Consider the following 26,636-nt stretch of genomic DNA (forward strand, 5'->3'; position numbering starts at 1 on the left):
TTGAATTCTGGTTTTGAGAAAAAGCAGCTTTATTAAGAAAATGGTTAGTATTTGGTGGAAATTTTTGAAGAAGACCTCTGAACACTTAGAAAGAGCTTTAGAGATGGATGGCGATAGTCTTTTAGGATGTCTTTTAAGTTCCCCTCATCAAACAAGGAGCCCTGGTGGCACAGTGGTTAAGAGCTTGGCTGCTAACCAAAAGGCTGGCAGTTCGAATCCACCAGCTGCTTCTCGGAAACCTTATGGGGTGGTTCTGCTCTGTCCCATAGGGTTGGAATCAACTCTATGACAGCAAGTTGTCAAACAGGAGAAAAAAAGATTTTTTCAAGATAACAAAGTAAGAACAGGTAAGAAATAGGAGAGGGAAATGAAGTTAAAGAAGATAATCATGTATGAAAAAGAGGTTGAGGCCTGCCCAACAGGAAAGAGGGCAAAAGGAAGGGGAGCTCCAGCTGCAGGCCTGAGGACAGAGGAAGTGCGTGTCAGCTGATTCCTCTGATGGCCACCAGATGGCAGGCCCAGCCTAGCGTACCTCTGGAGGGGCTGCCAGGTGAGGCTGCAAAGGGTGGGAGGTACTCCTATGGGTACAGTGGGGCTGGGTTATGGAAGACTGAATACCAGGATAAGAACTTTGGATGGCTTCCAAAAGTTGAACGATGTGACTACAGCAATGTTTTAAAAGGCATAATCATATCAAAACTGGACAGCAGTAGAAGGGCCAGGGAAAGGAGAGATGTCCAGATGTCACTTAAAGTCCTCCCCAATTCAGTGATTCCATATTTCTAGTCCAAGTCATATTCTGGTTTAAACAACCCTCCTGACTGAACTTGATCAGCTTCCTATGCAGAAGAACGACAAAACCAGAGATGAATACGTTGTGCCAACTGAACAAAGGAATATCACACAGAAATGAAAATAAGCAAACTGCTACACAAAACATCATGGATGAATCTAACACACGTAATTTTGAGAGAAAGAAGCCAAACACATGTTACATGATTCTTATTTATATAAAGTTCAAAACCAGGAAACTTAATTGATAGTAATGGAAGTCAGACTAGTGGTCCTCTTTGAGGGATGGTAGAGACTGGAAAGAGGCTTCTGGGGCGCTGGTGATGTTCTATTCCCTGATCTGGGGTGTTTCCTGATTAGGGTCTGTGCCCTGTAGCAGTCAAGCCAATGAAACGTACTCCAAGTCAGAAAGATTGAGGACATTTATTTAGGAAATGACACTACCAGGGATCCGACAGTAACACAGACTCTCTCTCTATGGAGTCCCAAAAAGCAATTTTACATTAGAACTTATATAGAATTTTTACAAGTGTTAGAAATGTCTTTGTAGCCTGTAGATGGCATGGCTGGAGGAGTTATTCATTACAAGATAGCGACAAGAGATTCTTTATCAAACTAAAGAGATATATGCCTGACATCTTATCAAGCTAAAGATACATAAGTCAAACACCTGGGCTCTAACCCCTGTGTGGAGGGTGGGGTGTTGTAAGTCATAGGTGGTCTCACGTAACAAAACAAAGTTATTAGCATCAGACCAAAACAAAGTCATTAACAAAGTATGTGAAGAAGTAGGCAGGCAGACGAAGGAGAAGAGCTTATAGGTTCATCATAGATTTAGCTATGTCAAGCTCTCAGTTGCCCATTTTGAAAAGGAGAAAACATGCTGGGGGGTATTAGGGTCACAGGGGTGTGTGTGTACATGAGTGTGTTCACTTTGAAAAAATTCCTCAAGATACACACTTATGATTTGTGTCCTTTTCAGTATTACAATATTATACCAGAATTTAAAATTTTATTTTAAAAATAAAATATTGAATCAAGATGTGTGGAAATTTTGAAAGAATAAAATGCTCATTTTACAGTTATCATAGCTACAAATAACGACGGTAATACTTTTCCCATTCCAATTTTCCTGTTCCATCTCCCATTTCCAGCCTAGCATTTCACATCTCTAGGAGACACTACCCAGAAAACCCAATGTCGTCGAGTCGATTCCGACGCATAGCGACCCTGTAGGACAGAGTAGAACTGCCCCATAGAGTTTCCAAGGAGTGCCTGGCCGATTTGAACCGCCGACCCTTTGGTCAGCAACTGTAGCACTTAACCACTACGCCACCAGGTTTTCCAAGGAGACACTAAGAATTAGTAACCCCATTTTCCCAGAGTGTAAAATATATGAATGACAAAACTACACAGGTGACCAAAATTTCATGGACAGTCTTTTAAAGTGATTTTCAGATCCATTCTACCTTCTCTGTTTAGAGATCTGGTTGCCTCAAGGTTTAAGAGTGTCGAAATTGCCACTTTCTTTCAAAGTTGCCCTAAACTTGCCTGAAAGGGGTTTGTGTGGGCAGGTATCACTCTGATTTAGGGGACACCTTGCGTGTCAATCAGCTGCAGAATTATTTAAAACAGCATTGAAAAGCGGAAAGGTGGCTGTCACCATACTTGTATGCACGGCCCATGCCTTCCTGAGGGCACGAGCTCACCCTAGGAAATGTGTGTGTGAAGAAGCCATACACAGCTTCTTGTTCTTTGTGACCCTGCTTATCTATGAGCAGAGGTAACAGTCATCTCCTGATAGTTGTTGCTAGGTACCATGGAGTCGGTTCTGACTCATACAGACCCATGTATGACAGAACTAAGCACTGCCTGGTCCTGCATCATCCTCACAATCATTGTTATGCTTGAGCCCGTCATTGCAGCCACTGTGTCAATCCAACTCTTTGAGGCTCTTCCTCTTTTTCTTGACCCTCCACTTTACCAAGCATGATGTCCTTCTCCAGGGATTGGTCCCTCCTGATAATGTGTCCAAAGTATGTGAGACAAAGCCTCACCATCCTTGCTTCTAAGGAGCATTCTGGGTGTACTTCTTCCAAGACAGATTCATTTGTCCTTTTGGCAGCCCATGGTGTATTCTTCGCCAACACCACAATTCAAAGGCATTGATTCTTCTTCAGTCTTCCTTATTCATTGTCCAGCTTTCACATGCATATGAGGTGATTGAAAACACCATAGCCTGGTTCAGGTGCACCTGAGTCCTCAAAGTGACATCTTTGCTTTTTAACACTTTAAGGAGGCCTTTTGTAGCAGATTTGCCCAATGCCCAATGATACAGTGTCCCCCAATTTACCTCTGCTTAAATATTAAGTTCATAACCATAAATAAGATATTTGCCTTACTTTTTAGCTTTGTATTTTTGTTTCATTTGAGGTTTTTATAAGGAAACCAATGTTAGCTAGAGTTTATTGTGGGCCTAAAAGTGAACCTAATTATTCATTCAACAAACATTTATTCAGTACCTATTTTATGAAGTTGCCAAACTGGGCTAACCAAAACCAATAAGACAATCCCTGCCCTCGAGGGGTTTCGCATCTAGCTGAGAGAGACAAACATGTAAATAAACAAGTATACTATTGTGTGCCACAGGCGCTCTGATGAATCTACCTTCGCAGGCCCAGAGAGGCCTAAATCCATTACGAACTCTCTATCGGGCAAATTTTTCATTCCAGGTTGATTCAGTGCTCCCTCATTTCATTACTTGCTCCCAGTTTACCACCAAAATGATGACAGGCAGTAAACTACTTGACATGTATACACGCTGACTGAAAGAAGTGTAGTTAAAGGAGGAAAAACCTCAATACCATGCTTTGTAATAATTAGAGCCACATTTTAAGAGAAACCCTATGCAGGTCAGCATGTTTTCTTTCTATCTAACTATTTAAATTGGCTCTTACATCTGTCATAGATTGAATTGTGTCCCCCCAAAATGTGTATCAACTGCGCCATGATTTCCAGCATCGTGTGACTGTCCGCCATTTTGTGATCTGATGTGATTTTCCAACCTGTTGTAAATCCTTCCTCTGTGATATTAATAAGGCAGGCTGCAATCTAGAAAATAGGTTGTATCTTGAGTCGGTCTCTTTTGAGATAGAAAAGAAGTGAGCAGAGAGACAGGGGGACCTCATGCCAGCAAGAAAGAAGAGCCAGGACAACAGCACATCCTTTTGACTCGGGGTCCCTATGCTGAGAAACTCCTAGGTCAGGGGAAGATTGATGACAAGGACCTTCCCCTAGAGCTGACAGAAAGAGAAAGCCTTACCCTGGAGCTGGCACCCTGAATTTGGACTTCTAGGTTCCTAGACTGTAAGACAATAAATTTCTCTTTGTTAAAGCCATCCACTTGTGGTATTTCTGTTTTAGCAGCACCAGGTAACTAAGACACATATTGATAAAATAATTCCAAGTTGTTCTTCCACCTCTCCATCAATCTGTGACTTGTGATTTGCTTTAACTCCATTCAAATGCTTAGCACAGCAAATACAAATTATTATTATCATGAGGCAAAATACCACAAGCAAAGAATGATTACCTGAACTTCTGACTTAAATTCTCCAAAACTAAATAGCCTGGACCTTAATTCCAATTCTGCTGCTTTTTCTTCTTCTCTCTCACAGTTAGCCTTAAGCATTTCCTTGTGCTCCAAGAGAAACTCTATGTTGCTATTTCTATCACACAAAAAAGAAAGAAACCCTTGTCTGTAATTTGTGGTTTAGTGAAATAAACATTAATCAGGAGCTTTGACACTCTTTCCAGATTATGTGTCAACAGCCTATGTCTAGCCAGCCACACATAATTCCATATTTAAAAATATTGCCAAAACATCTGCAACTTTTCAAGTTAAAATGAAAAATAAATAAATAAATAAATGCACAGATCCTGCTTTTAGCTTCCATTATGAGGCATTTTCTTCCCCTGACCTACTTTTGTGATTCCCCTGTGTCCCCCAAGTAGAAAGTGGCAGAGTTTAGGTGTTAGGAACCCAAGTTGTGATGTGATCTAATATATCAAACCTGCCTGATAATCAGAATATCTGGGGAAAAAAAAAATAGGAGTCCCTGGGTGGTGCGAACAGTCAATGTGCTCGGCTGCTAACTGAAAGTTTGGAGGTTTGAGTCCACCAGAGGTGCTTTGGAAGAAAGGCCTGGGGATCTAGTGCCAAAAAATCAACCACTGAAAACTATGGTGCACAATTCTACTCCGAAATACATGGGGTCCTTATGATTGGGAGTCAACTTGTCAGCAACTGGTTTTGTTAAGGGAAAACATGCAGACTCCTAACTCCCTTGCCTGGAGATTCTGATAAAGATACCTTAGATACTCTGATACAGATTTCCTCTTCCTGCCTAACTGAACCCCACCCTCTCACCTCTCCCCTCACAACCGCCACAAAACACATTGTCAGGGGTGGGACACCATATGCTATGAGGACCGGAAGAAGGTAACAGCTGGTGTGAGATAATGATTTTTAGGCTTTTACCTTCTGAACAAATGAATTTGTCCTGAAGTTCAATGTCATTTGACCTATTGTTTAAAAAGATTGCCATCTTCTGTCCTGGTAAACCTTTTGGAAAAATATTCTACACATTTTTATAATGGGTAAATGTAAAGACCTATTCTCTGCCTCTTGAAGTTATTTTTCAAAATTATAATAATATCATAAAATTTTAGACTAGAAACGAATTCTGTGAGTCATCAAATCCAGCATCTCTTTCCTGACAAAAATCCTTTCTTACCCTGATGGATTGAAATTTACATTATAAAATTATATAATATTTAATCACAAAAAAAAACTATTTTGATTCGGGTAACAGCTAAGGAAAATGCACTTATCAGTATTATCTTCCAAAACATGAATCCGATTAAGGAAATGACAGCTAGCCAGGTGACATGGTGAAAACTACACTGAACAAAAATTAAGTCAGTAGGCACCATTTCAATTCTTTTAATCTTTAAATGACAATTATAAATCTTTCAAACTGTACTTTATTATTGCTAGCTAGGAATATACTTTGAGAAGTGAAAGGAAGATAGGGATGGAAATTAAACTGAGAAAATACAACTTCTACCTTTTACACCTGGCAATGTAAACTATTACTAATAAATATCCCAGCTGAGATTCCAGAGCGACCTGGAGGAAGGGCCACACGGGAATGAGCTGGAACCAGTGTCTGGTTAGAAATCCCCCATAGAATATATTTCGTTTTCAGTCACTTACATTTTATCCTGTATAACTTTTTCTCTTTTATTAACATCTTCAAGATTTTCATCTACATCTTGGGAATATTGTACCAAAGTAAGATTCTGCTCTTCCAGCTCTGTGAGAACTTGAAGCAACTCTTCTGGCTCTTTGAAATAAATCTCGGGTTCCTATCAATCAACAATGAAGAGTATAATTCACTAGAAAATATGATACCTATGTGCTTGTGACTTATCTGGAAAAATACAGTGGCGTAAAGAACACCGTTCTGACAATGAGGGAGATGTGGGTAGCGAAGTGCAAAGGAGAAGGAATAGAAGAAAAGACAAAAGGCTAAAGTGAAGGTCATCCCTCTTCCCTTCCCACACATTTTAATTATTTTATATATTTTCCAGATTTTTTTAATTATAAGTATATATAACTTTAAAAAAGAAATTTAGTTAAAAAAAATGACTTGAGGTAAAGTCCATATAATATTGGATGGTGGTTATTAGTGCTTTTTTGTTCTTTTGTGTTTCTGTGGTTGCATCTAGAGTGGGGCTGGTTCAAAGTCAATCTTGCAGCAATAAAGGGCTATTTTGTTGAAGGCCGATTTATACTACTGTTCCACTATCCAACATATCTCAAGCCCTGAAAAAATGATACACATTGAGGAAATGGGTATTTTTACCAGAATATTGTAGATAATATATATCTCCTAAATTACAATGTCTTATAGGCATTTATTTTTCATAAAATGCTTGATGACAAAAATGAACTATATATATTATTGGGGAACAGTGTCAAAATTGTTATTTCCTTTTGGATATTTTGGGGACTATTTGGAATAGAAAATTCTAATTTCAAAAGAAGAAATGAGCATTTATACTTTTCACCAAACATAATATTTAAACCAAGAAATATGAGCTGGTTACCAGATCATAGTCCATATCATCATCTAAAAGGAATTCCATACTGTCTTCTGAACTGATACTTTCAGGGTGGCTGGAAAAGAAAAAGAAAACGTCTGATTTCTGAGCCATTTTTTTGTCAACAGATTTCCTTTAAATCTCTAAATTGCCTCTGGAGCCTAACTCTAAAATAGTTCTTCTCAATAGGAATCAACAGTTTCCATGAGAATGCAAAAGAAAACCAGATTTGGTCCCAGACAAGGCTGACATACACAAACTGATGAGACCACGAGGAAGGCTGTACCATACGGAATCAATTATTTGAGGTGTATCTACAAAGTAATGTAATTTTTTAAAAAGAAACAAAACAACATCTGTTTTGTCCCTTTTTAATGCAGTCTTCTTGAGAAACTAAAAATGTTTTGTAGTGTTCAAAACAAAGCTTGCACCTCCATCTTCTGAATATCCCCTAGTGAAACAGTATTTGTCTTTTTAAGATCAAATTTTACTTATTAAAAAAAATATCTTCCAATCAGGCTGAGGAAATGTTGATTGGGGGATGGGGAATGAGATACTTTCTTAAGGAATAATTACGTGGCTTGGAAAGCAGCTCTGGAAAAATCCTTCAAGAAGGCAAACTGGAAACTGTTGGGATATTACAGAGGCAGGGAACAAGGAGAGAGCAAGGTAGTTTTTGCCATGATCTCAGTGGAGGCTTGCCCATTGCTATGATGCTGAATAGGCTTCAGTGGAGTTTCCAGCCTAGGAATGAAGGTCTGGAGATCTACCTCTGAGAAGGAGGCAATAAAGACCCCTATGGGTCTTCTCCGACATTATAATTCAAAGGCATTGGTTCTTCTTCAGTTTTCTTATTCATTGTCCAGCTTTCGCATGCATGAGGAGATTGAAAATACTATTGCTTGGGTCACGCACACCTTAGTCTTCAAGATGCCATCTTTGCTTTTTAACACTTTAAAGTGGTCTTTTGTAGCAGATTGGAAACCCTGGTGGTGTAGTGGTTAAGTGCTATGGCTGCTAACGAAAAGGTCGGCAGTTTGAATCCAACAGGCGCTCCTTGGAAACTCTATGGGGTAGTTCTACCCTGTCCTGTAGGGTCGCTATGAGTCAGAATCGACTTGACAGCAATGGGTAACGGGTTTTTTCAGCAGATTTGCCAAATGCAATGTGTCATTTGATTTTTTGACTGCTGCTTCCGTGGGTGTTGATTGTAGATCCAAGTAAAATGAAATCCTTGACAACTTCAAACTTTTTTCCATTTATCATGATGTTGCTTCTCGGTCCAGCTGTGAGGATTTTTGTTTTCTTTATGTTGAGGTGTAATCCATACTGAAGGCTGTGGTCTTTGATCTTTATCAATAAGTGGTTTAAGTCCTCTTCAGTTTCAGCAAGCCAGGTTGTGTCATCTGCATAACGCAGGTTGTGAACAAGTCTTCCTCCAGTCCGATGCCCTGTTCTTCTTCATATAGTCCATATATGCAGTGGACAGGCATTTTCTGCAAATAGCAGTTGCAGGCACTCATCAAAGAATGCAGGGAGGCCTATGAGAGCTCAGTTAAATCAGGAGCACACAGAAACAGCAACCACTTCCTCCAGCATATGTTACGGAGGAGTGGATTTGTAGTATAGTGTATATGTATTCTATTTGGGTCAACAATCAATATCCGTGTTAGCAGCAGTCAAGACATTGCATTGGGCAAATCTGCTGCAAAAGACTTCTTTTAAGTTTAAAACACAAAGCCATCACTTTGATGACTGAGGTGTGTGCCTGACCCAAGCTATGGTTTTTCAATTGCCTCATATGCATGCGAAAGCTGGACAATGAAAAAGAAAGAAGAACTGATGCATTTGAATTGTGGTGTTGGTGAAGAATGTTGACTATGCCATGGACTGCCAGGACAAGGAGCAAATCAGTCTTAGAAGTAATACAACAAGAATGCTCCTTAGAAGCAACTTCAGCTTGCTTATTTTGGACACATTATCAAGAAAGACCAATCACTAGAAAAGGACATCATGTTTGGTAAAGTAGAGGGTCAAGAAAAAAAAGGGGAACCCCTAGTAAGATGGATTGACACAACAGCTGCAAGGGTGGACTCGAACATACCAATGAGCATGAAAATAGTAACATTTTGTTCTATTATGCCTGAGGTCACCATGAGTTAGAGATGACTCAGCAGCACCTAACAGCAACAATGTTTGAAGAAAGGCTAAGATAGATATTTGCTAAAAGTCATTCACAGTGTCCAAGAGAGGTAATCAAGCATGTACTGTACTTTGCTGAGGATGATTTCCCTTTTTCCGGTGTGAGATTGGTTTTCTTGTGTTGCTTTCCTGTTCAAAATGTCCCGGTGAAGTCCACATCGTTGGTGATGGTGGTGGCGAAAAGAAATAGCATATCATTAAAAATGAGTCCTTGTCACCTGGTGTATGATATTCATTTTTCTGCATGGGTATGCTCACTACTTTTTAAAAATTATTATTATTAGAATGATAATCATATAGAAAATGGAGCTCTTTTTTTCTACTGATATTTGGCTCCAGGCATAAGTCTAAAGCAAAGGCACACTGTTTGAGGCTGGGGGTATTGTCAGAAATATAATACAACTATCAAAAGGTCACAAATCAGGGAGATAAATTGTGAGATATGTCATGGTTCTATTTTTACCTAATCATAGATATTTTTAATCACGATTTTTTTTTTTAAATCAAGGGTAAAAATAAAAATGGGCACTTCAGTCATGACCTCTTGTGGGGAGGCTTACCATTGCCACACAAAAGTCACCTGGGTGCTTGTTCCCCCCCCAATCACCCCTACACTTTAGTCAAGGTCTGGGCCAGATCCTGGTCTGAAACTGAGAAGTGGGAAAATTTGTCTCTGGTCCCTTCATCCACTGACCCCCAGACAGCCCATAGGGCATATCAGTTGCAGATGGCTCTCAGCTGTGACTCTCACTGGGCACCTCCTCCCAAGGGCAGTACACAGTCAGGGACTGAAGACTTGCTTAACTCACTTTGGGACAACTCTCAAGGGCTGTCCCTGCTCCAGAGCACCCTGTTCTCTCATGCCAGTGCCTTCATGATTCCCAACTATTTTTCACACTGTACTGTCTTGAAGACACAGTGGGCTTTACTCTCCCCATCTTCCACACGGCAAACTCCTACACATACTTCAAAATCTAGCTGAAATGTTACCTTGTCTTTAAAGACTCTTCTAACTGCCTCAGGCATAGATCATCTTTTTGGTTTTTGCCCTCAGAACCCTCACTATGTATCACTACTATATCACACACCCCACTGTATTGTGTAGTTGTGGGGTACAGGTCTATTCATCTTTGTGTACTCGGGGTCTTGAAAGGGTGCCTGACATATTGTATGCCTCCAATAAATATATGGTAAATGAAGGAAGGAAACAAATGGATGAAGAACCAGATGGATACCACCACCATCATAACTTACTACCTTAGCTTTTAAGTTGGTATCTGAACACATACTGCTAAAAGTATTGTTAAGATCTCAGAGATGAGAACAATGTCATCACCACCCACTCCCTCTGTCCCCTTCCCCCACCCTCTGCCCAGATCCTATAACACACAAAGTAATATATCTTAAATAATTATGATAGAGGATGGAGGGAGAAGGTAGTTTCACCTAAAAATGGTAGTGATATCGAAGGAGTTCTCAGAGCTGACTGTGGGTATGTTAGAGCTATCTCGGTTTTTATGACAGTAACTTCCCTGAATCACTGGCCAATGGCAGTCTCCTGGTAGTAACTGACCTGGTTTGCTAGGCCCTGGGAATGGGTCTGTCAGTATCAGAATTCAGGGCTGAGCCTGGGGAATGAGAAGGCCCAGCAAGGAAGGGTCTCAGAGAGTGTGTCAGCTACAGGGGATGACTCCTGGCTGGTCCTCTTCCCCTGACTTCTCCGCTCTGTCCACTCGTTCACCTCTCCGAGTTGGAATTCTCATCACCCAGGATTAAGGGTGCTGTAGACACTGCTCTGTATTTTGTAGGTAGGCTTGTGGACCTTCTACCTCCACTTTGAGATGGGCAACTTCTCTGGTTTTACTTTTGTGAATGAAGTTCCAAATCTCCTGTTTTACCTTGGACACCTTTCCCCAGAGAAGAGTCTTCTGAAAATGACGTCCTTCTGGAACCCTCAAAGCTGTCGTCTTTTCTCTTTCCACTTACTATTGATTCTAGACATGGAACATAAAGAGGAGAGAGAGAGAGAGAGAAAGTAAAACAATTCTGAGAATGAGAGATTTGTCTCAGGTAGAAGACAAAACTGTGAAAACTTTCAGGGACAGAAATATAAGATGGAGACACTATAACCAGCAAATATATTATGCAGATGGAAGGGGCTGGGTTCTGGAGTTGCCAGAGTAGGTGAGGACTGACCTGTTGGCACTAAGAAATCCCCATTTCCAATCTCAGTCTTCATAACCCATAGAACCCATTTGTTAGCTATTCATTCCTCAGGAATGAGAAGTGTATTGGTTTCTGAGTATCCTCTATTCAAGTGACAATTCCGTTTGTCTTAGTTATGTAGTGCTGCTATAATAGAAATACCACAAGTGGATGGATTTAACAAAGAGAAATTTATTCGCACAGTCTAGTAGGCTAGAACTCCAAATTCAGGGTTTCAGCTCCAGGGGAAGGTCCTTGTCATCAATCTTCCCTTGGTCTAGGAGTTTCTCCACTCAGGAACCCTGGGTCCAAAGGACGTCCTCTGTTCCCAGCACTGCCTTGGTGGTATGAGGTCCCCGTGTCTTGCTGCTTGCTTCTCTTTTTTATATCTCAACAGAGATTGACTAAAACCCAACCTAATCTTGTAGATTGAGTTCTGCCTCATTAACATAACTGCTGCTAGTACCACCTCATTAACATCATAGAGATAGGATTTACAACACATAGGAAAATCAAATCAGGTGACAAAATGGTGGTAATCACACAAAACTGGGAATCATAGCCTATCCAAGTTGACACACATTTTGGGGGGACACAATTCAATCCATAACACTGTTGTTGTTGTTGTTTATGGTTGCAGAAGAGTTAATTCTAACTCATGCAGAGTAGGACTGCTCTGTTGGGTTTTCAAGGCTGCGACCTTTTGGAAGCAGAGTGCTAGGCCTGCTGTAAGGCACCTCTGAGTAGACATGAACCACTAACCTTTTGAGTCCTTAACTGTTTGTACAGCCAGAGGACTGAATCATAAGTTATTAAATGCAAATACTTCTCAGTTTTCCTTTCCATGTGTTTGTTTTTTGTTAACCACCATTTATTGAGCTCTAACAAAGTGTCGTCTCTGTGCTCAATATTTTACAAACATTATCTAATTTAATCACACTCAGCACATGGAGACACATGAGAACTGAGCAATGCAACCATCAGTGGTATGCTGGGAAATGTTCAACAACCAATCTCTGGTAAAAAAATGCTCCCTGATTTGTAGAGTTTACCAATTTCTGTGGTGTAAATACTCCTAGCCTGAAGTATGTTTGGATCAGCTCTTAGCTGAAGACTGAAGCTCTCCAGAACTCTGTGCTGCACTCTCCCCTCCGGTACTCCACTATAAGAACTCTAACAGCATTGGCCTCCCTGGGCTCCTGTCTCTGTCATTCCAACTCAGGGAGCCACTGGGATCTTTTGGATTCCCCCTCCCTGTGCTGCATCCTGCAAACTCTCTCCAGGCTAGAGCAATGTAGGACTTGCCTCATTTACTTCTCCTCTCTCAGGGATCACTATCCTTCATGGACTGATGTCCAGTGTCTGACCATTGATTCCTACATTTATCCAGTTTTTCGACTTTTCCAGGCACGGTAGTAAGTCTGGCCCACGTTGCTGGAAGTGGAAGTCTTTCCCCATTGATTTGTGGTTCCATTTTTACCACTTATTAAATTAAAAAAACCTGATTGATTGAGCTGACTTCCCTAATGCCAGTGCCATACTGTTTTAATTACTGAGACTTTGTGATAATATATTTTAAAGCATTAGTAACCCTCCATTACCCTCTTTTATCAAAAGTATTTGTTTATCTTTCTAGTTGAACCTCAGAATCATTGTATAACGCCCTCTCCTCCCCAATAACCCACTCCCTGACAAATTTTTGGTAACATCTTTATTATAATTCCATGAAACATATACATTAATTTCAGAAGAACTGGCAGCTTTACAATACCAATTTTCCTATCTAAAAAAATGGAATATTTATTTATCAAATCTTCAACTCACACATATTAAGGTTATTGATGCTCTCTTGGGTTGAATGTCTTTGTATAATGTTTTCCAATTGGTCAATAAAGTATAATTGATTCTGTGTCTGTTTATAGAACCGTTTAGTAAAATCAAATAGTTTTTCAGGCTTTTTTTTTTTTTTTTAAAGAGGATTCTAGGTACGCTATCACATTATCTGCAAATAATGAATTATTTTTTTCTTTTTATGTATTATTTTATTGCTTTGTGTCTGGAATTAGACTAAGTTTCTAATTAATGGCAGGTAATAGAAGAGATGTGGGAATCCTTGCTCTGGTTTTGCTTAAAATGAAAATTCTGATGCCTTAAATAAACAACCAACGAACGTTGAGGAAGAATATTTTAGAATTAGAAATACTAACTTAATTGAAATTAAAAATGTGACTTACTTGTTAATTTTGGAATGATGGTATTCATACTGTCTTTACTTTTTGATACATTCACCCTTTTTAGCGCTTGCTGGACTTGCCAGTGTTTCGGAGACAATTTCAGCAGAAAAAGTCCATATTTCATATACTCCTTAAGGAGGAATTCTGTTTTTGCTATTTCACTACTCAAAAGAAATACAGGTGTGATTAGATACAGTGTCCGTGTGAAAGTGTGGTCATTAAAAAACGACTTCATGAAATTCATTCTTGTGATTATTTATTTGCATAATAATTTACTTATCAAAATTTGCAAATACGACCATAAAAATATGGACTTCATTAAGATGTGGGATGAAGTAATGCTGTTTGAATAAGACATGTCCAAGGGTATATGCACATATAATAGACTGGTAATAGATTTACTTTACTTGTTTATTTCTGGAGAAATATTAGATTAAGTTCTAGACTAACTCCAGGCCTTTGCCCATTTCATCGTAATACTTTACCTTGTCTTCTCAAGCTGCCCTTTGAAATCTTCTGCTCAGCTCTTTTACTTCATCATTTCTTCCATTTTCTTTAGCTACTTTACCTTCAGAGCAAATTTGGAGCCTCTTCTGACATCCATTTTGGTCTTTTCCTTTCCTGTCTTTTCAATGATCTTTCACTTTTTTCATGTATGACGCCCTCTATGTCTTCTCACAATTCTTTTGATTTTCGGTCATTAGTGTTCAGTGTGTTAAGTCTATTCTTGAGATGGTCTCTAAATTAAGGCAGAATGTATTCAAGGTTGTATTTTGGCCCTTGGGCCTTACTTTGATATTCCTCAGCTTCAACTTGCACATGCTCTGCAGTCAGGCCCTGGCTTTGTCATGACTGACGGATGATATTGAGCTTTTCCATCGTCTCTTTCCACAAACGCAGTGTATTTGATTCTTGTGTAATCCATCCAGCAAGGTTCACGTGTATAGTCACTGTTCATGTTGTTGAAAAAAGGTATTTGCAATGAAGAAGTCACTGGTCTTGCAAAATTTTATCATGTGATCTCCGACGTCATTTCTGTCACCAAGGCCATATTTTCCAACTACCATTCCTTCTTCTTTATTTCCAACTTTTGTATTCCAATCTCCAGTAATTATCAATGCACCTTGATTGCATGTTTGATCAATTTCAGACTGCAAAACTTGGTAAAAATCTCCCATTTCTTCATCTTTGGCCTTAGTTGTTGGTAAGTACATTTGAATAATAGTCGTATTAACTGGTCGTCCTTGTAGGCGTATGGATATTATCCTATCACTGACAGCACTGTACGTCAGGATAGATCTTGAAATGTTCTTTTTGATGATGAACACAATGCCATTCCTCTTCAATTTGTCATTCATGGCATAGTAGACCATAAAAAAAATCCAATTCAAAATGGCCAATACCAGTTTGTTTCAGTTCACTAACACCTAGGATATTGATTTTCAATTGTTCCATTTTATTTTTGAGGGCTTCCTAGTTCCTTTGATTTATATTGTATACATTCCACATTGAAATTGCTAATGGATATTTGCTGCTATTACTTCTCATTTTGAGAAGTAAATGGATGTTGTTGTTGTTTGACGCTGTTGAGTGGATTCCAACATAATGACCCCATGTAACAAAGTAGAACTGCCCCATAGGGTTTCTTGGCTGCAATCGTTACAGAAGCAGATCACCAAGTCTTTCTCCCTGGTAGAAGCTGGGTGAGTTCGAACTGCCAGCCTTTTGATTATCTTCTGATTACATTAGGTGGTGGGGAGGAAAGTGGCTTGTCCACATTAGAGCACTTCCAACTTTGAAACCAAATCCACTGCCTTGGAGTCAATACTGACTCATAGATACCCTGTAGGACAGAGTAGAACTGCCCCATAGGGTTTCTAAGGAGCGCCTGGTGGAAGAGAACTGCAGACCTTTTGGTTAGCAGCCATAGCACTTAACCACTACACCACCAGGGTTTCCCTTTCAACTTTAAGCTCCTAAAATCGAAGGGGCTGCTGTAGCCAAAAAGTGTGTGAAGTACACATTTTGTTAGAAACAGTTGGTTTCAAAGAAATGATCCAGTTCATCTGGTGCATTTTAGACAAGCTTTTGCTTTCCTCCCAAAAAAGTGTAGTCATAAGACGTGAAGGACTTGATTTTAGAAGAGAGGCAAACACCAAGTCCTCAAAAAGAAAAAACAAGGTTTTATCGTGATCCGATACCAAGACTACAGCGTGTCCTAGATTATGACATTACTGTCCAAGGATGATGACAGATGGAAATTCTTTAGGTAGTAAAATTGCTGAAGTGAGATACACTTGTCCATAGAAGGAAACATCCCAGGTTTGAAAAAAAGGAAAGAGAGTAGTACAATAATTTTGTCTCAACTCTTGCTCCTGTAATTTTTGTCATTATAAACCCCGGCTTTTAATACTATTGCTAGGTTCAACTAAATGTAAGTATAGATACAAAAATGCCACCAATTATAATGGTAAGTCTTCATTGATTGTAAAATAATCCTAATTTCAGTTAAAATGTGGGGAAAAAAGGGGTCTTAGAGTGAATAAAAAGGGGGCACTTGTAACATTATTTATCGTTTACCCCAACATCAGTTTGCTTCTTTTCAAATAATTTCTTTACTTTTAGATCCAGAAGTTAGGGAAAATTTTCAGAAATCATTAAAAATGGGCCCCAATGGTCAGCCAGAGGTCACTGAACTTTCCTGGTGCCCAGCTAGGGATGATCCTTGGTGGTACTGGATAGGTTCCTTGTTTTAAAAATTTAACCATACTTATGAAATCATCAACTAACAAGAATTATTCCTATGTAGGTGTTGCTAGGTACAAATAGGTTTTACTGAGCATGGAAATTTAGTAATGAAGAGGTAGCTTCCCTGGGCCTCACCTTTTCACCGCCTGCATTTCCATACTTGCTTTCTTTAACTCTGCTGTTGTTTGGAGTTTGTTTATAGTTTCTTGTGCTGCACTGAAAAGTAACAGAGATAAGTTACTTTTTGTTTTGTTTAAGTTCAGAGAAACAAAAAAGTAAGAAAGGGAAAATAAAAGTGATTCGGCCAGAGTGAAGAAACTAACATTTTAAGAGCATCTACAGATTTCTGATCATTTTCCCGAAGGAACTCTTCGAAAGCCATTGCGTCGTCTTGGAGCTTTTTTTCTGCTTTTACGAGTTGCCTTTCCTTCAGTGCCATGCTGTCTTCAAACTTTTTAATTGTTTTTCTTTTGGTTGACAAAGTATACTTAAGAATATTGAAAACAGGAGGACATCAAGAACATTATTCCACATTTCTAGAAAATTCCTAGTACATTTCAACAGTCTCACAAAAAAGAGAAAAATAACCTGTGGTAGTGATCATTTGTATTAGAAAAGTAGTATGTCCAAATCTTGAGTCTATGGCCTTTCTGTCATGTAGGAATTTTATTTGGGGGATACTTAGAAGGAGACTAAGTCCTCTCTCTCACCTTTATGAAGGGGCTCGCCGTTGTTCCAAAATGATTCTGCCCCTCAAATAAAAAATAGCTCATATCCTCCCAAAGAGCAGGTTCATCTGATAATACTCACAGTCTCATTCCAGTGCTTTCGGAGCACTGGGAAACTGGCCTGTCTGTAGCCATAAAGGCCACTAACTTCCTCTCCAATAGGAAGGACCACGGAAGAAAGCAGGCTCCAACTCTGCTATGCCACAGATGCGTTCTTCTGATCCAGCCCAAGGGCATGGGTGTTTAAGCAGCCTCAGAGAGGCTTGTTTAGATCCCCAAGAACACCTTTGACATCTAGCTTCTATTTTTTTTAGTATAAAATACGTAACAGCCCATGTGGGTTTTTAATGTGGTGTGTTTAAAATAAAGTATAAACAAAACCACATACATTATAATTTAAATGAGCTTAAAATATGTATATAAGGTAATTTTGAGAAATAACAACAAATAATTAGATTCCCCAAATCCTATAACAAAAATATTTCATTCATTACTTTATTCATTAAATATTTATTGAGTGCCTACTATGTGCACGGACTGTTTTAAGAAAGTGGTGGGAATAAAGCAGTGAGCAAAATAGATAAAACTTCTTCATGGAGTATACATTCTAGTAGAGGGGGGAGTTGATAGCTAAATCAACAAATAAAGATGTGCCAGGAAAAAAATTAAGCATGGAAGGGGGGAAGGGGAGCACCCGGAGGCAAGGGTTGCACTGGAATCGATTCTGACTTATGGTAACCCATGTGTGTCAGAGTAGAACTGTGCTCCATTGGGTTTTCAGTGGCTGATTTTTGGGATATAGATCTTCAGGCCTTTCCTCCTAGGCACCTCGTGGTGGACTTGCACCTCTAACCTTTCGGTTAGTAGTTGAGTTCATTAACCCTTTGCACCACACAGTGACTCTGGGAAAGCGTAACTCATTGCCGTTGAGTTGATTCTGACTCAGAGCAACCCTATGGTACAGAGTAGAATTGTACCACAGGGTTTCCAAGAAGCAGCTGGTGGATTTGAACTGCCGACCTTTTGGTTAGCAGCCAAACACTTAACCAATGGAGCCACCAGGGCTCCCTGGGCAACTGTAGGGAGTTGCTGTTATGTCTAGAATAGGCAAAGAAAACCTCCCTGATATGGTGAAAATTGAACAGAGACTGGAAGGAAGTGAGGGAGCAAACCATACGGATATCTGAGGGAAGACGTCCTCACAGAAGGAATAGCCAGTGCAAAGGCCCTGAGACAAGAGTGTGATTGGTGTTTCCTAGGAATAGCAAGGAGGCCAGGGTGGCTGGAGCACAGTTAGCACGGGAGAGTGGTAGGGAACGACATCGGAGAGAGAGCTGGTGGCCAGATCAAATGACTAGAGGTCTTGAGCAGAAAGGAACATGATCAGGCTGCTGTGTGGAGAACAGACCGACTATAGGGGGGCAAAAGTAGAAGCAGGACATCAGTGTTTAGAAGTTCTAACAATAATTCACCAAGAGATAATGTTGACTTGGACTACGGTGGTAGCAGTGGAGGTTGTGAAAAGTAGTCTGATTCTGGGCATATTTTGAAAACGTATATTTGAAAACATATTTGGGTGTGGATTATGGGAAAGAGTCAAGGATAACTAATGTTTTTGGTCTAAGCAACTGAAAAATGAAGCTCAGTTTTTTTTTTTTTTTGTCTTTCTTCTCTCTGTACTTCATTTTGGATAGTTTCTCTTGCTATGTCTTCAAATTTACTAACCTTTTATTTCTGCAGGGTCTAATCTGATGCAATACCATTCGGTGTATTTTTCATCTCAAGAAATTTAATGTAGGTCTTCTTAAATATCTTCCATGTCTCTCCTCAACATGCTCACACTTTCCCTTACCTTCTTGGACTTAAGAGAATATTTACAATATTTGATTTAGTGTTCTTGTACCCTAATTCTATCACCTGTGTCATTTCTAGTTCTGTTTCTATTGATAGCTTTTTTTTTTTTTTTTTATGGGTTGTAACATCTTTTCTGCATGGGTGGTGACCTTTTTTGGATCTCAGTCATTGAGAATTTTACATTGTTGAATAGTGGATTTTTTTGTATTCTTTTAAATGTTTTTGAGTTTTGTTCTTAGACACAGTTATTTAGAAAGAGTTTTATCCCTTTTACGGTTTGCTTACGTAGGGTCAATGCAGACTTTAGTCTAGGACTAATTTATCTTCACTACTGAGGCAATACCATTCTGAATACTCTTCTTGATGCCTAGTGTATGTGGTATTTTCTACTCTGACTACTAGGAATAAAAATTTTTTCCAGCCCTGAGGGAGCTCCTATTCTGGTGGCTCTTTCACTGCTCTCGGGTAGTTTCCTCACATGTGTTCACTAATTGGTACTCAGCTGAAGGACTTGAGGGGGGCCCTCTGCTGATCTCTAGAGCTCCTATTCTCTCTCTTCCCAGATCTCTCCTTTCTGGTTCTCTTCCCTGTAAACTCTAGTGCTATGCTGTTGTTGTTAGCTGCCGTAGAATTCCCCCCTGATTCGTGGCAATCGCATGCACGATGGAACTAAATGCTGCCCGATCCTGTGCCATCCCCATGATGGGTTGTGGATCAGGCCGTTGTGATCCACAGGGTTTTCATTGGCTGATTTTTGGAAGTAGACCACCAGGCCTTTCTTCCCAGTCCATCTTAGCCTGGAAACCCAAAACCCCACTGAAACCTATTCAACATCATAACAACACGCAAGCCTCTACCGATAGACGGGTAGTAACTGTGCCTGAAGAGCATTGGCTGGGCGTTGAACCCAGATCTCCCACATGGAAGGCAAAATTCTACCACTGAACCTCCACTGCCCTCATCTAGCCACCAACATAGGCTCTCCAAGCTCCTAATTCTGACTCCACTACTCAGGAACACTTTTACGCTCTATTATGGAAAATCTCTTCAGATAGTAAGCGGGGGCAATCATTGGACTCACCTCATTTGCTTCCTCTCTCTTAGGGATCACTATCTTGAGCTTGTCATCCATTATCTGAAAACTATTGTTTTATGTATTTTGTCTGGCTTTCCAGCTGTTTAAGGCTGAAGAGTAAACTCAACCTTGACTGAAAACAGAAGTCTGTTTCCCATTCTTAAAACTGCCAGGATCACTGTCTTTCTATAGGCAAGAGGGGATGGGGTGTTATGCACAAGTTGGGGCATTGTCCTTAGAAGGGACACACCTGAGGAGAAATGTATACGGGCACAGATGCAGGCAGGTGGGGAGATGTTTTGGGGGAGTTTTGGAACATTTTCTTTTGACTGCTTCTATTTTCTCAGTGACATAGGAAGCCAGGTCAGGAACTGAAAATGAAAATGGGAGAGGAGACGTGGGAGGCCTGAGGAGAGAGAAAAAGGTATGGCACAGTCATCCAGGAGAGTGGGAAAGGGCATGGGCTATTTGTATGATCACTGGGTGGCACTAAGAGAAAGTACTGTCTTTAGTAGAATTTCCAGTATTAATGAAAAGGACCTGGTGCTCCTTTCTGGTGTTTGTGGGTATAGGGGAAGCTGGAAGGGTTTTGGAGTTCTTTCAGGGTTTGGAAAGACATGCTCAGTTTCTCTGCCCAGGATGCGACCATATTCAACCAAAGGTCCAGGAGAATCTGGATTAAACTGGGCTTCTCAGGTACTATCCTGGTCATGGGTGAGAGAACTGAGAAAAAGGAAGATAATGGGACCAGCTACCTTTTAAGCAGTGGTTCTTAGAGTGGGTTCCCCATAGCAGCAGTATCAGCATCACTTGGGAACTTGTTAGAAATGCCAGTTTTCAAGTCCCACCACAGCCCTGCTGAATCAGGAACTCTGAGGTGGGGCCCAGCAATCTCTTTTTTAACAAGCCCTCCAGCTGATTCTGAAGGAAGGTACAGTTTGAGAGCCACTACTTTAGAATAATTTTCTGATTATGTTACAGGAAATCTGGAATTCTATCTGGAATTCTAGAATGCGAGCTCTCTGATGTCAGGGACTTTGTTTTGTTCACAGCTTGATACATAGTAAGCACTCAATATATTCAATAAATATTTGTTGAACGAATGAACAAACACCTGAATGAACCAATCCATTCTGCCGATAGATCCGGGCACGCAATGGAAAAATGACATGCTGTCAAAGTAAACATCTGGCAATGCTGCTCAAGAAGTCTTCCATTTGACTAATGGGGGAAAGAAAATTATATTTACTACCTCTAGCAGAAACCTGTCTCTCTGATCATTAATAAATTCTTGGACAGTCTTTTTTGTGTCTGCACCTTTAAAGAAAATAGAAACAGACTTAGGTTTATTTCATTATCCTTCAAAGGCATTGTATGAAATAAAAGCTAAGTAATTACAATAGTATTTTTGTAAATAGTATTTTAATAGTAAATAGTATTTCATTATTATAATAGTCTATATCTGGACTTTAAAAAAATATATATATATACCTTCAAATCAATTTTTTCCCTAACCACTCAAAAACTAATTTAATAACAGTAACCACCACCTATTTTGTGTCCATCATATTCCAGGAACTTTATCAGACACTTTAAGTATATCATTTCATTTAATCTGAACAACTCGGATAAGGTATATTTTACTATCTCTGTTTTTTTGTTCAGTATATGAAGTCCTAAAGCTCAGAGATGTCAAGACGCTTGTCCAAGATCACACAGCTAACAAGTGACAGAAAAAGGATAACACTCTGGTCTGTATGACTCCAAAGCCTGTGGTACACAAAAAAGTCTGAAATGTTTTAAATTGTAATGTTTGGCTAATCTAGACATGAAACTGAAGTTCTTAGTCAAAGTCTTTTTGGGGCCCACAAACCAAATTTTATTAATAAGAAAGGAAAAAATGATGACCAGTTCTACCACCTCACAACAGTAAATACCAAAAGTTTCATTTCAAGGTTTCTTTATACTGGAAAATTACACACATGCTGCATCTCAGTAATGATCCTTTCATGAAAACCAATGCGATGTGGTATAGAACAAAGTCCTTACTAAAAATATAAACAGAAATAGAAATAAAAAGATATTTTCCAAATAACCAATGAGTTCATATTGCACTAGGAGACATGCTGATGTTGTTAAGTGCTGTCGAGTAGATTTCAACTCATAGTGGTCAAACATGACAGAGCAGAACTGTCCCACAGGGTTTTCTAGGCTGTAATCTTAACAGGAGCACATCACTGGTCTTTCCAAGGGTCTTTCTAATCTTTTGGTTAGCAGCCCAGCGTTTAACCATTGCACCCCTAGGGCTCCTTGCATTAGGGGGCATAAGGTGTAGCAATTATGATAAGTGGTATAGAGTAAAATCCCTTAATAAAAATGTAAACAGAAGTAGAGGAATAATATGTCCCAAATAACCAGTAAGCTTGTGCTGCACTAGAAGGCCACAGTCTTCTGGGGTCATTTCCTGCCTCCATCTCTTAACTAGCTATGGAAACTTGAGTAAATTATTTACCCTCTCCAAGCCTCAGTTTTCTCATCTGTTAAATGAAGATACTAATGGCAGTAGCTTATATTATCACTTCCAGATATTTGCTGCCTTTCTGTGCGAGGATTGGCTTCCCCACTCCATTGATCTCAGGCATGTCTGACTTGAGTTAGCCAATGAAATGAGAGTTAACATAACCTGGATTTCTTCCAGGTAGGAGACGCTTTAAGAGCAACCACACAGTTCTCCCTTTTCTCTCGCCACAGCTCCAGCAATGTCCTAGACAGGGGCTGTTCCTTCAGTCAAGGACTCAGAGAAAGGCTTCAAAGTTGGAAAGTGAACAAGAAATAAACCTGTGTTGTAGGTCTCTGACATTTAGGAATGGTTTCTTACCACAGCGTAAGATTTAGGGGTGGCTTTTTTTTTTTTTTTTTTTTTTCGGCTTAAGTTAACCTAAGTGGATATGTTACTCCAGAACGTGTGGTATAGTTACTGGTATCACCTTGTGGCCCATCATTTGCTGACTTCTCATACAATTGTAGTATAGAATATGCAATTACAAGATCTTCTAAATAGGTTAACATGGCTTCCTTTTTGTTATATTAGTTATTGAATCCAAAGTCCTCTCCTAAGTGGTTTTCTTGTTCTCTGAAGATTATTATTATTATTTTTCAGAATTTGGAGCCAGAGAAATGTTTTTTTAAGCTGCCACAGCAAACTCATTACACCCAATATATTTCTTCCTCCCTTCCTTTCTCTTTTTCTTTCTTTTTAATTTAAAAAATTGGGTAAAATTCATTTTGGGGGAAGAGTTTTGATTTTATTATCCTAACATAAATCATTTTAACCTCATTAGAGTCAAACCACTTTCTATCTCACTTCCAGGTACTTCCTGATCTCTAGGTAGGAAACACCAATGACATTTTGATTCCCAGTTTGCCCTTTTTCATAGAGCAACAAATATCCCCTCGTAGCATTTTAACACGTTGTCTCTGTTAGGTGCTGTCGAGTCGGTTCTGACTCATAGTGATCCTGTGTACAACAGAATGAAACACTGCAGGGTCCTGTGCCATCCTCATGATCATTGCTATGTTTAAGCCCACTCTTGCAGCCACTGTGTCAATCCATCTCGTTGATGGTCTTCCTTTTTTTCACTGACGCTCTGTTTTACCAAGCATGATGTGCTTCTCCAGAGACTGATTCCTCCTGATAACATGTCCAAAGTACATGAGGCTCTAAAGGTCATTAAAACCAGGTTGTATTTTTGCAACCACAGGCAAACTTATGGACTTTTCTAAGTTTGACTGATTCTTAATTCTGTTAGCTTCCTGATTCTGGATATATGAATTCTATGGCTTGGGCAATGAAATTGCTAGATTTATACATCTGGAACTGAGTATGAATGGGCAGACCCATTACCTTTATATTCTATTCATCTTTGCTAACTCTAATACCATATCATTTTGGCAGTGCCTTTCTCCCTAAGAGCCATGAAAATGAGTAACAGTCTATTTCTTGGAAAAGTATGCTTCCTTATTTAAAATAGATTCTCTCTCGATCCTCAAACCTATTTGCAAAGACCTCTCCACCCTACTGTGAGTCGCATACTTCCCAAACCTGATATTAGCACAAGATATTCAAAACAGTGTTCATAAACAATCCGTACATGAGACTTACCTTCTGTTAATCTGAGAATAAGAGTGGGATCTAGCCCAAAGTTTTCAGGTGAGCCACCAGCTGCATCAGAGTAAAAAGCTAATTGGCCCAGGTGTGACCGGCTCTTCATTCGGGATGAAAAAGTAGACTTTTGGTGTACTTTCATGCTGCGGCTCATAAATTTCTCCTGCCCAAGTGGAAAGTTCAAAAAACTTTCTAATATACCAAAATAATGTCTTAAAATAGTGATTACATATAAAAATGTAATTTGCAATCAGTTTTTTTCTTCTTTTTCATATCGTTACTAATACATTAAACAATCCCAACTTCTTATCTTTGAAGGAATGTGTATAGTTTTTATTCCCTTCCTGTATAAAGCTGAACAAAAACATTTTTAAATAATTAACTTTTATTAACCAAGTATATTCCATGGGTTTTTGTTCCATATATGAGCCTATATATAAAATGTTCTGGTTTTATTTTCACAATCTTGTCATGCCCAAAATGCAGATACATACTTGGAAAAGTCCACTGATTTAAAAGAGTTGATTCTGTGGAATTGACACCTTAAAAAGAAACAGGTCTTCAAAGTAGACATAAAAAATTAGGCTTTCAATCTAAAATTTAATTTTGGTTAAGTTCAGCAAAACTCTACAACACACACAGAAAGCTATCACCTTGCAGATGGATCCAATTGTTCAGCATTTCTAAATATTTTCCTCATTCTCATTAGGACAAAGAAAGACCTCTAGTCAACCTTTACCTCTGGAAGTAAAGAAAGCAAATCTCATGAAATGTGAACCACCAGGCTGTATGCGGTCTGACCAAACCAGGAGTGATCGCGATTAGTTCTGCAAGGTGCAGGGCGGGTAATTAGCTTCATTGATAATTTAGCCTCAAACCGAATAATTCTAAAATGGCCATTCAGCTTCCTTCCCTTGCCCCTGTCCTCAGTACACACATACACATTCTCTTCTCCATATCTGCCTGGCAAATTTTGACTTATTCTTTAAAAAATTTTTTTTCTAAATTTTTATTGCAGTAAACAAACAAACAAAAAAAACCCAGTGCCATCGAGTCGGTTCCGACTCATAGTGACCCTGCAAGACAGAGTAGAACTGCCCCACAGAGTTCCCAAGGAGCGCCCGGTGGATTATATAACAAAACATTTGCCACTTCAACATGTTTTACATAGACAATTCAGTGACCTTATGTTTATAATGTTGTGAATCATCACCACTATCCACTTCCAAATTTTTCCATTACTCTTGAAAGAAGCTTAGTGTCCCCTAAGCAATGATTCCCCCTTTCCCCCTCTTTCCTGCTCCTGGTGACCACTGATAAACTTTGGTCTCTATACATTTGCCTGTTCCAGACATTTCATATGAGTCAGAATATACAATATTTGACCTTTTGTGACTGATTTATTTCGCTCATCATAATGTGACTTTTTCTTGAAGATCCAGGTCCTGTTATCTTCTTGGTGAAGTCTTTTTACACACACACACAAACACACACACACACACACTACCACCACCACTCTCTTCTCACCAACAAAGATGAGCATTCCTTTCTCTGTATTTCTTTTGCACACCTCTATGACTGTAATGTATCAAATTAAGATGCCATTTATTGTAAGATGCACAACTGTTGTATGTACTGCCAATTAAGTATGACAGCCCATCGATGGAAGCTGGATTCCAATTTTGGAATTGTGGGAATTTGAAAAATAGGGAATATCCTACAAGTCAGACCAGATTTTGATGGCATGTCTGTCTTCGCCCACTAGGCGGCGATCTCTTCAGTCTCTACCACGTGTGCTGGCTGCTGTTCTGCGGTGTGTTAACAGCCTCCCCAGCACAGTGTGAGGCACCCACCACACACACCCATGTCTGACTCCATGTTTCGAACCCAGTGAAGTTCCCAACAGCGAAGTACAGATTATGATTCTAATTAATTAGAATAGTAATTTTAATAAAACCTTACCTTTTTCTTCGCTTCCATCTCATTTTCTTTGAAAAGAAAGAGATCTTTGAAAAAGATCTTGTACGGCTTGTCCTTTTTGATGGAGTCATCTTTCAATTTTTCTGATTTAAAAAAAAAAAAAAGCAAAACTTTTGTTGTCCCTCTTGTGCTGAACAGGTCAGAGAGGTTCCATCAGCTATGTCGAGTAAGGCGGAGAGCGGGCCTCTGAGAAGGGAGGAGGCCGGCAGCCTCGTGCCCTCTCCTCCCTCCTTCCCTCCTTCCCTCAGCTGGAGGCAGACATGCAGGGCCTGGATCCCACAGCTCCTCTGTTCCTCTGTTCCCTACGGCCCCCAGCACAGCACTTAGTGCTTAATGGTGGATGAGTCGATATTTGCTTGATAAGTAAAAAAGGAGGATTTTGACAGAACAGTGGGATCACACTTTGAAATATTAAGATGCTGCTTCTTGCTACCACTACAAAGATACCCATCACTGCCCTGCAGGTCCAGGGGGCTGGACCTGGG

The 26,636-nt window shown here is 39.6% G+C and overlaps 1 protein-coding gene across 1 annotated transcript in view; it reads right to left on the bottom strand.

Moving 5' to 3' along the window:
- Window positions 1-26,636, bottom strand: part of CCDC38 (coiled-coil domain containing 38) — a 49,254-nt gene that overhangs the window by 10,079 nt on the left and 12,539 nt on the right. The window contains exons 4-14 of the mRNA XM_049884114.1: window positions 26,134-26,234; window positions 24,169-24,334; window positions 21,259-21,323; window positions 16,673-16,836; window positions 16,485-16,565; window positions 13,602-13,762; window positions 11,061-11,156; window positions 9,234-9,291; window positions 6,967-7,036; window positions 6,071-6,222; window positions 4,385-4,520 (exon numbers count right to left, since the gene is read on the bottom strand). Coding sequence (XP_049740071.1) covers window positions 4,385-4,520; window positions 6,071-6,222; window positions 6,967-7,036; window positions 9,234-9,291; window positions 11,061-11,156; window positions 13,602-13,762; window positions 16,485-16,565; window positions 16,673-16,836; window positions 21,259-21,323; window positions 24,169-24,334; window positions 26,134-26,234 — 1,250 coding nt within the window. The remainder of the gene's footprint in view (window positions 1-4,384; window positions 4,521-6,070; window positions 6,223-6,966; window positions 7,037-9,233; window positions 9,292-11,060; window positions 11,157-13,601; window positions 13,763-16,484; window positions 16,566-16,672; window positions 16,837-21,258; window positions 21,324-24,168; window positions 24,335-26,133; window positions 26,235-26,636) is intronic.

This window comes from Elephas maximus, chromosome 4 (genome assembly GCF_024166365.1).
Source record: "Elephas maximus indicus isolate mEleMax1 chromosome 4, mEleMax1 primary haplotype, whole genome shotgun sequence".
Lineage (NCBI taxonomy): Eukaryota > Metazoa > Chordata > Mammalia > Proboscidea > Elephantidae > Elephas > Elephas maximus.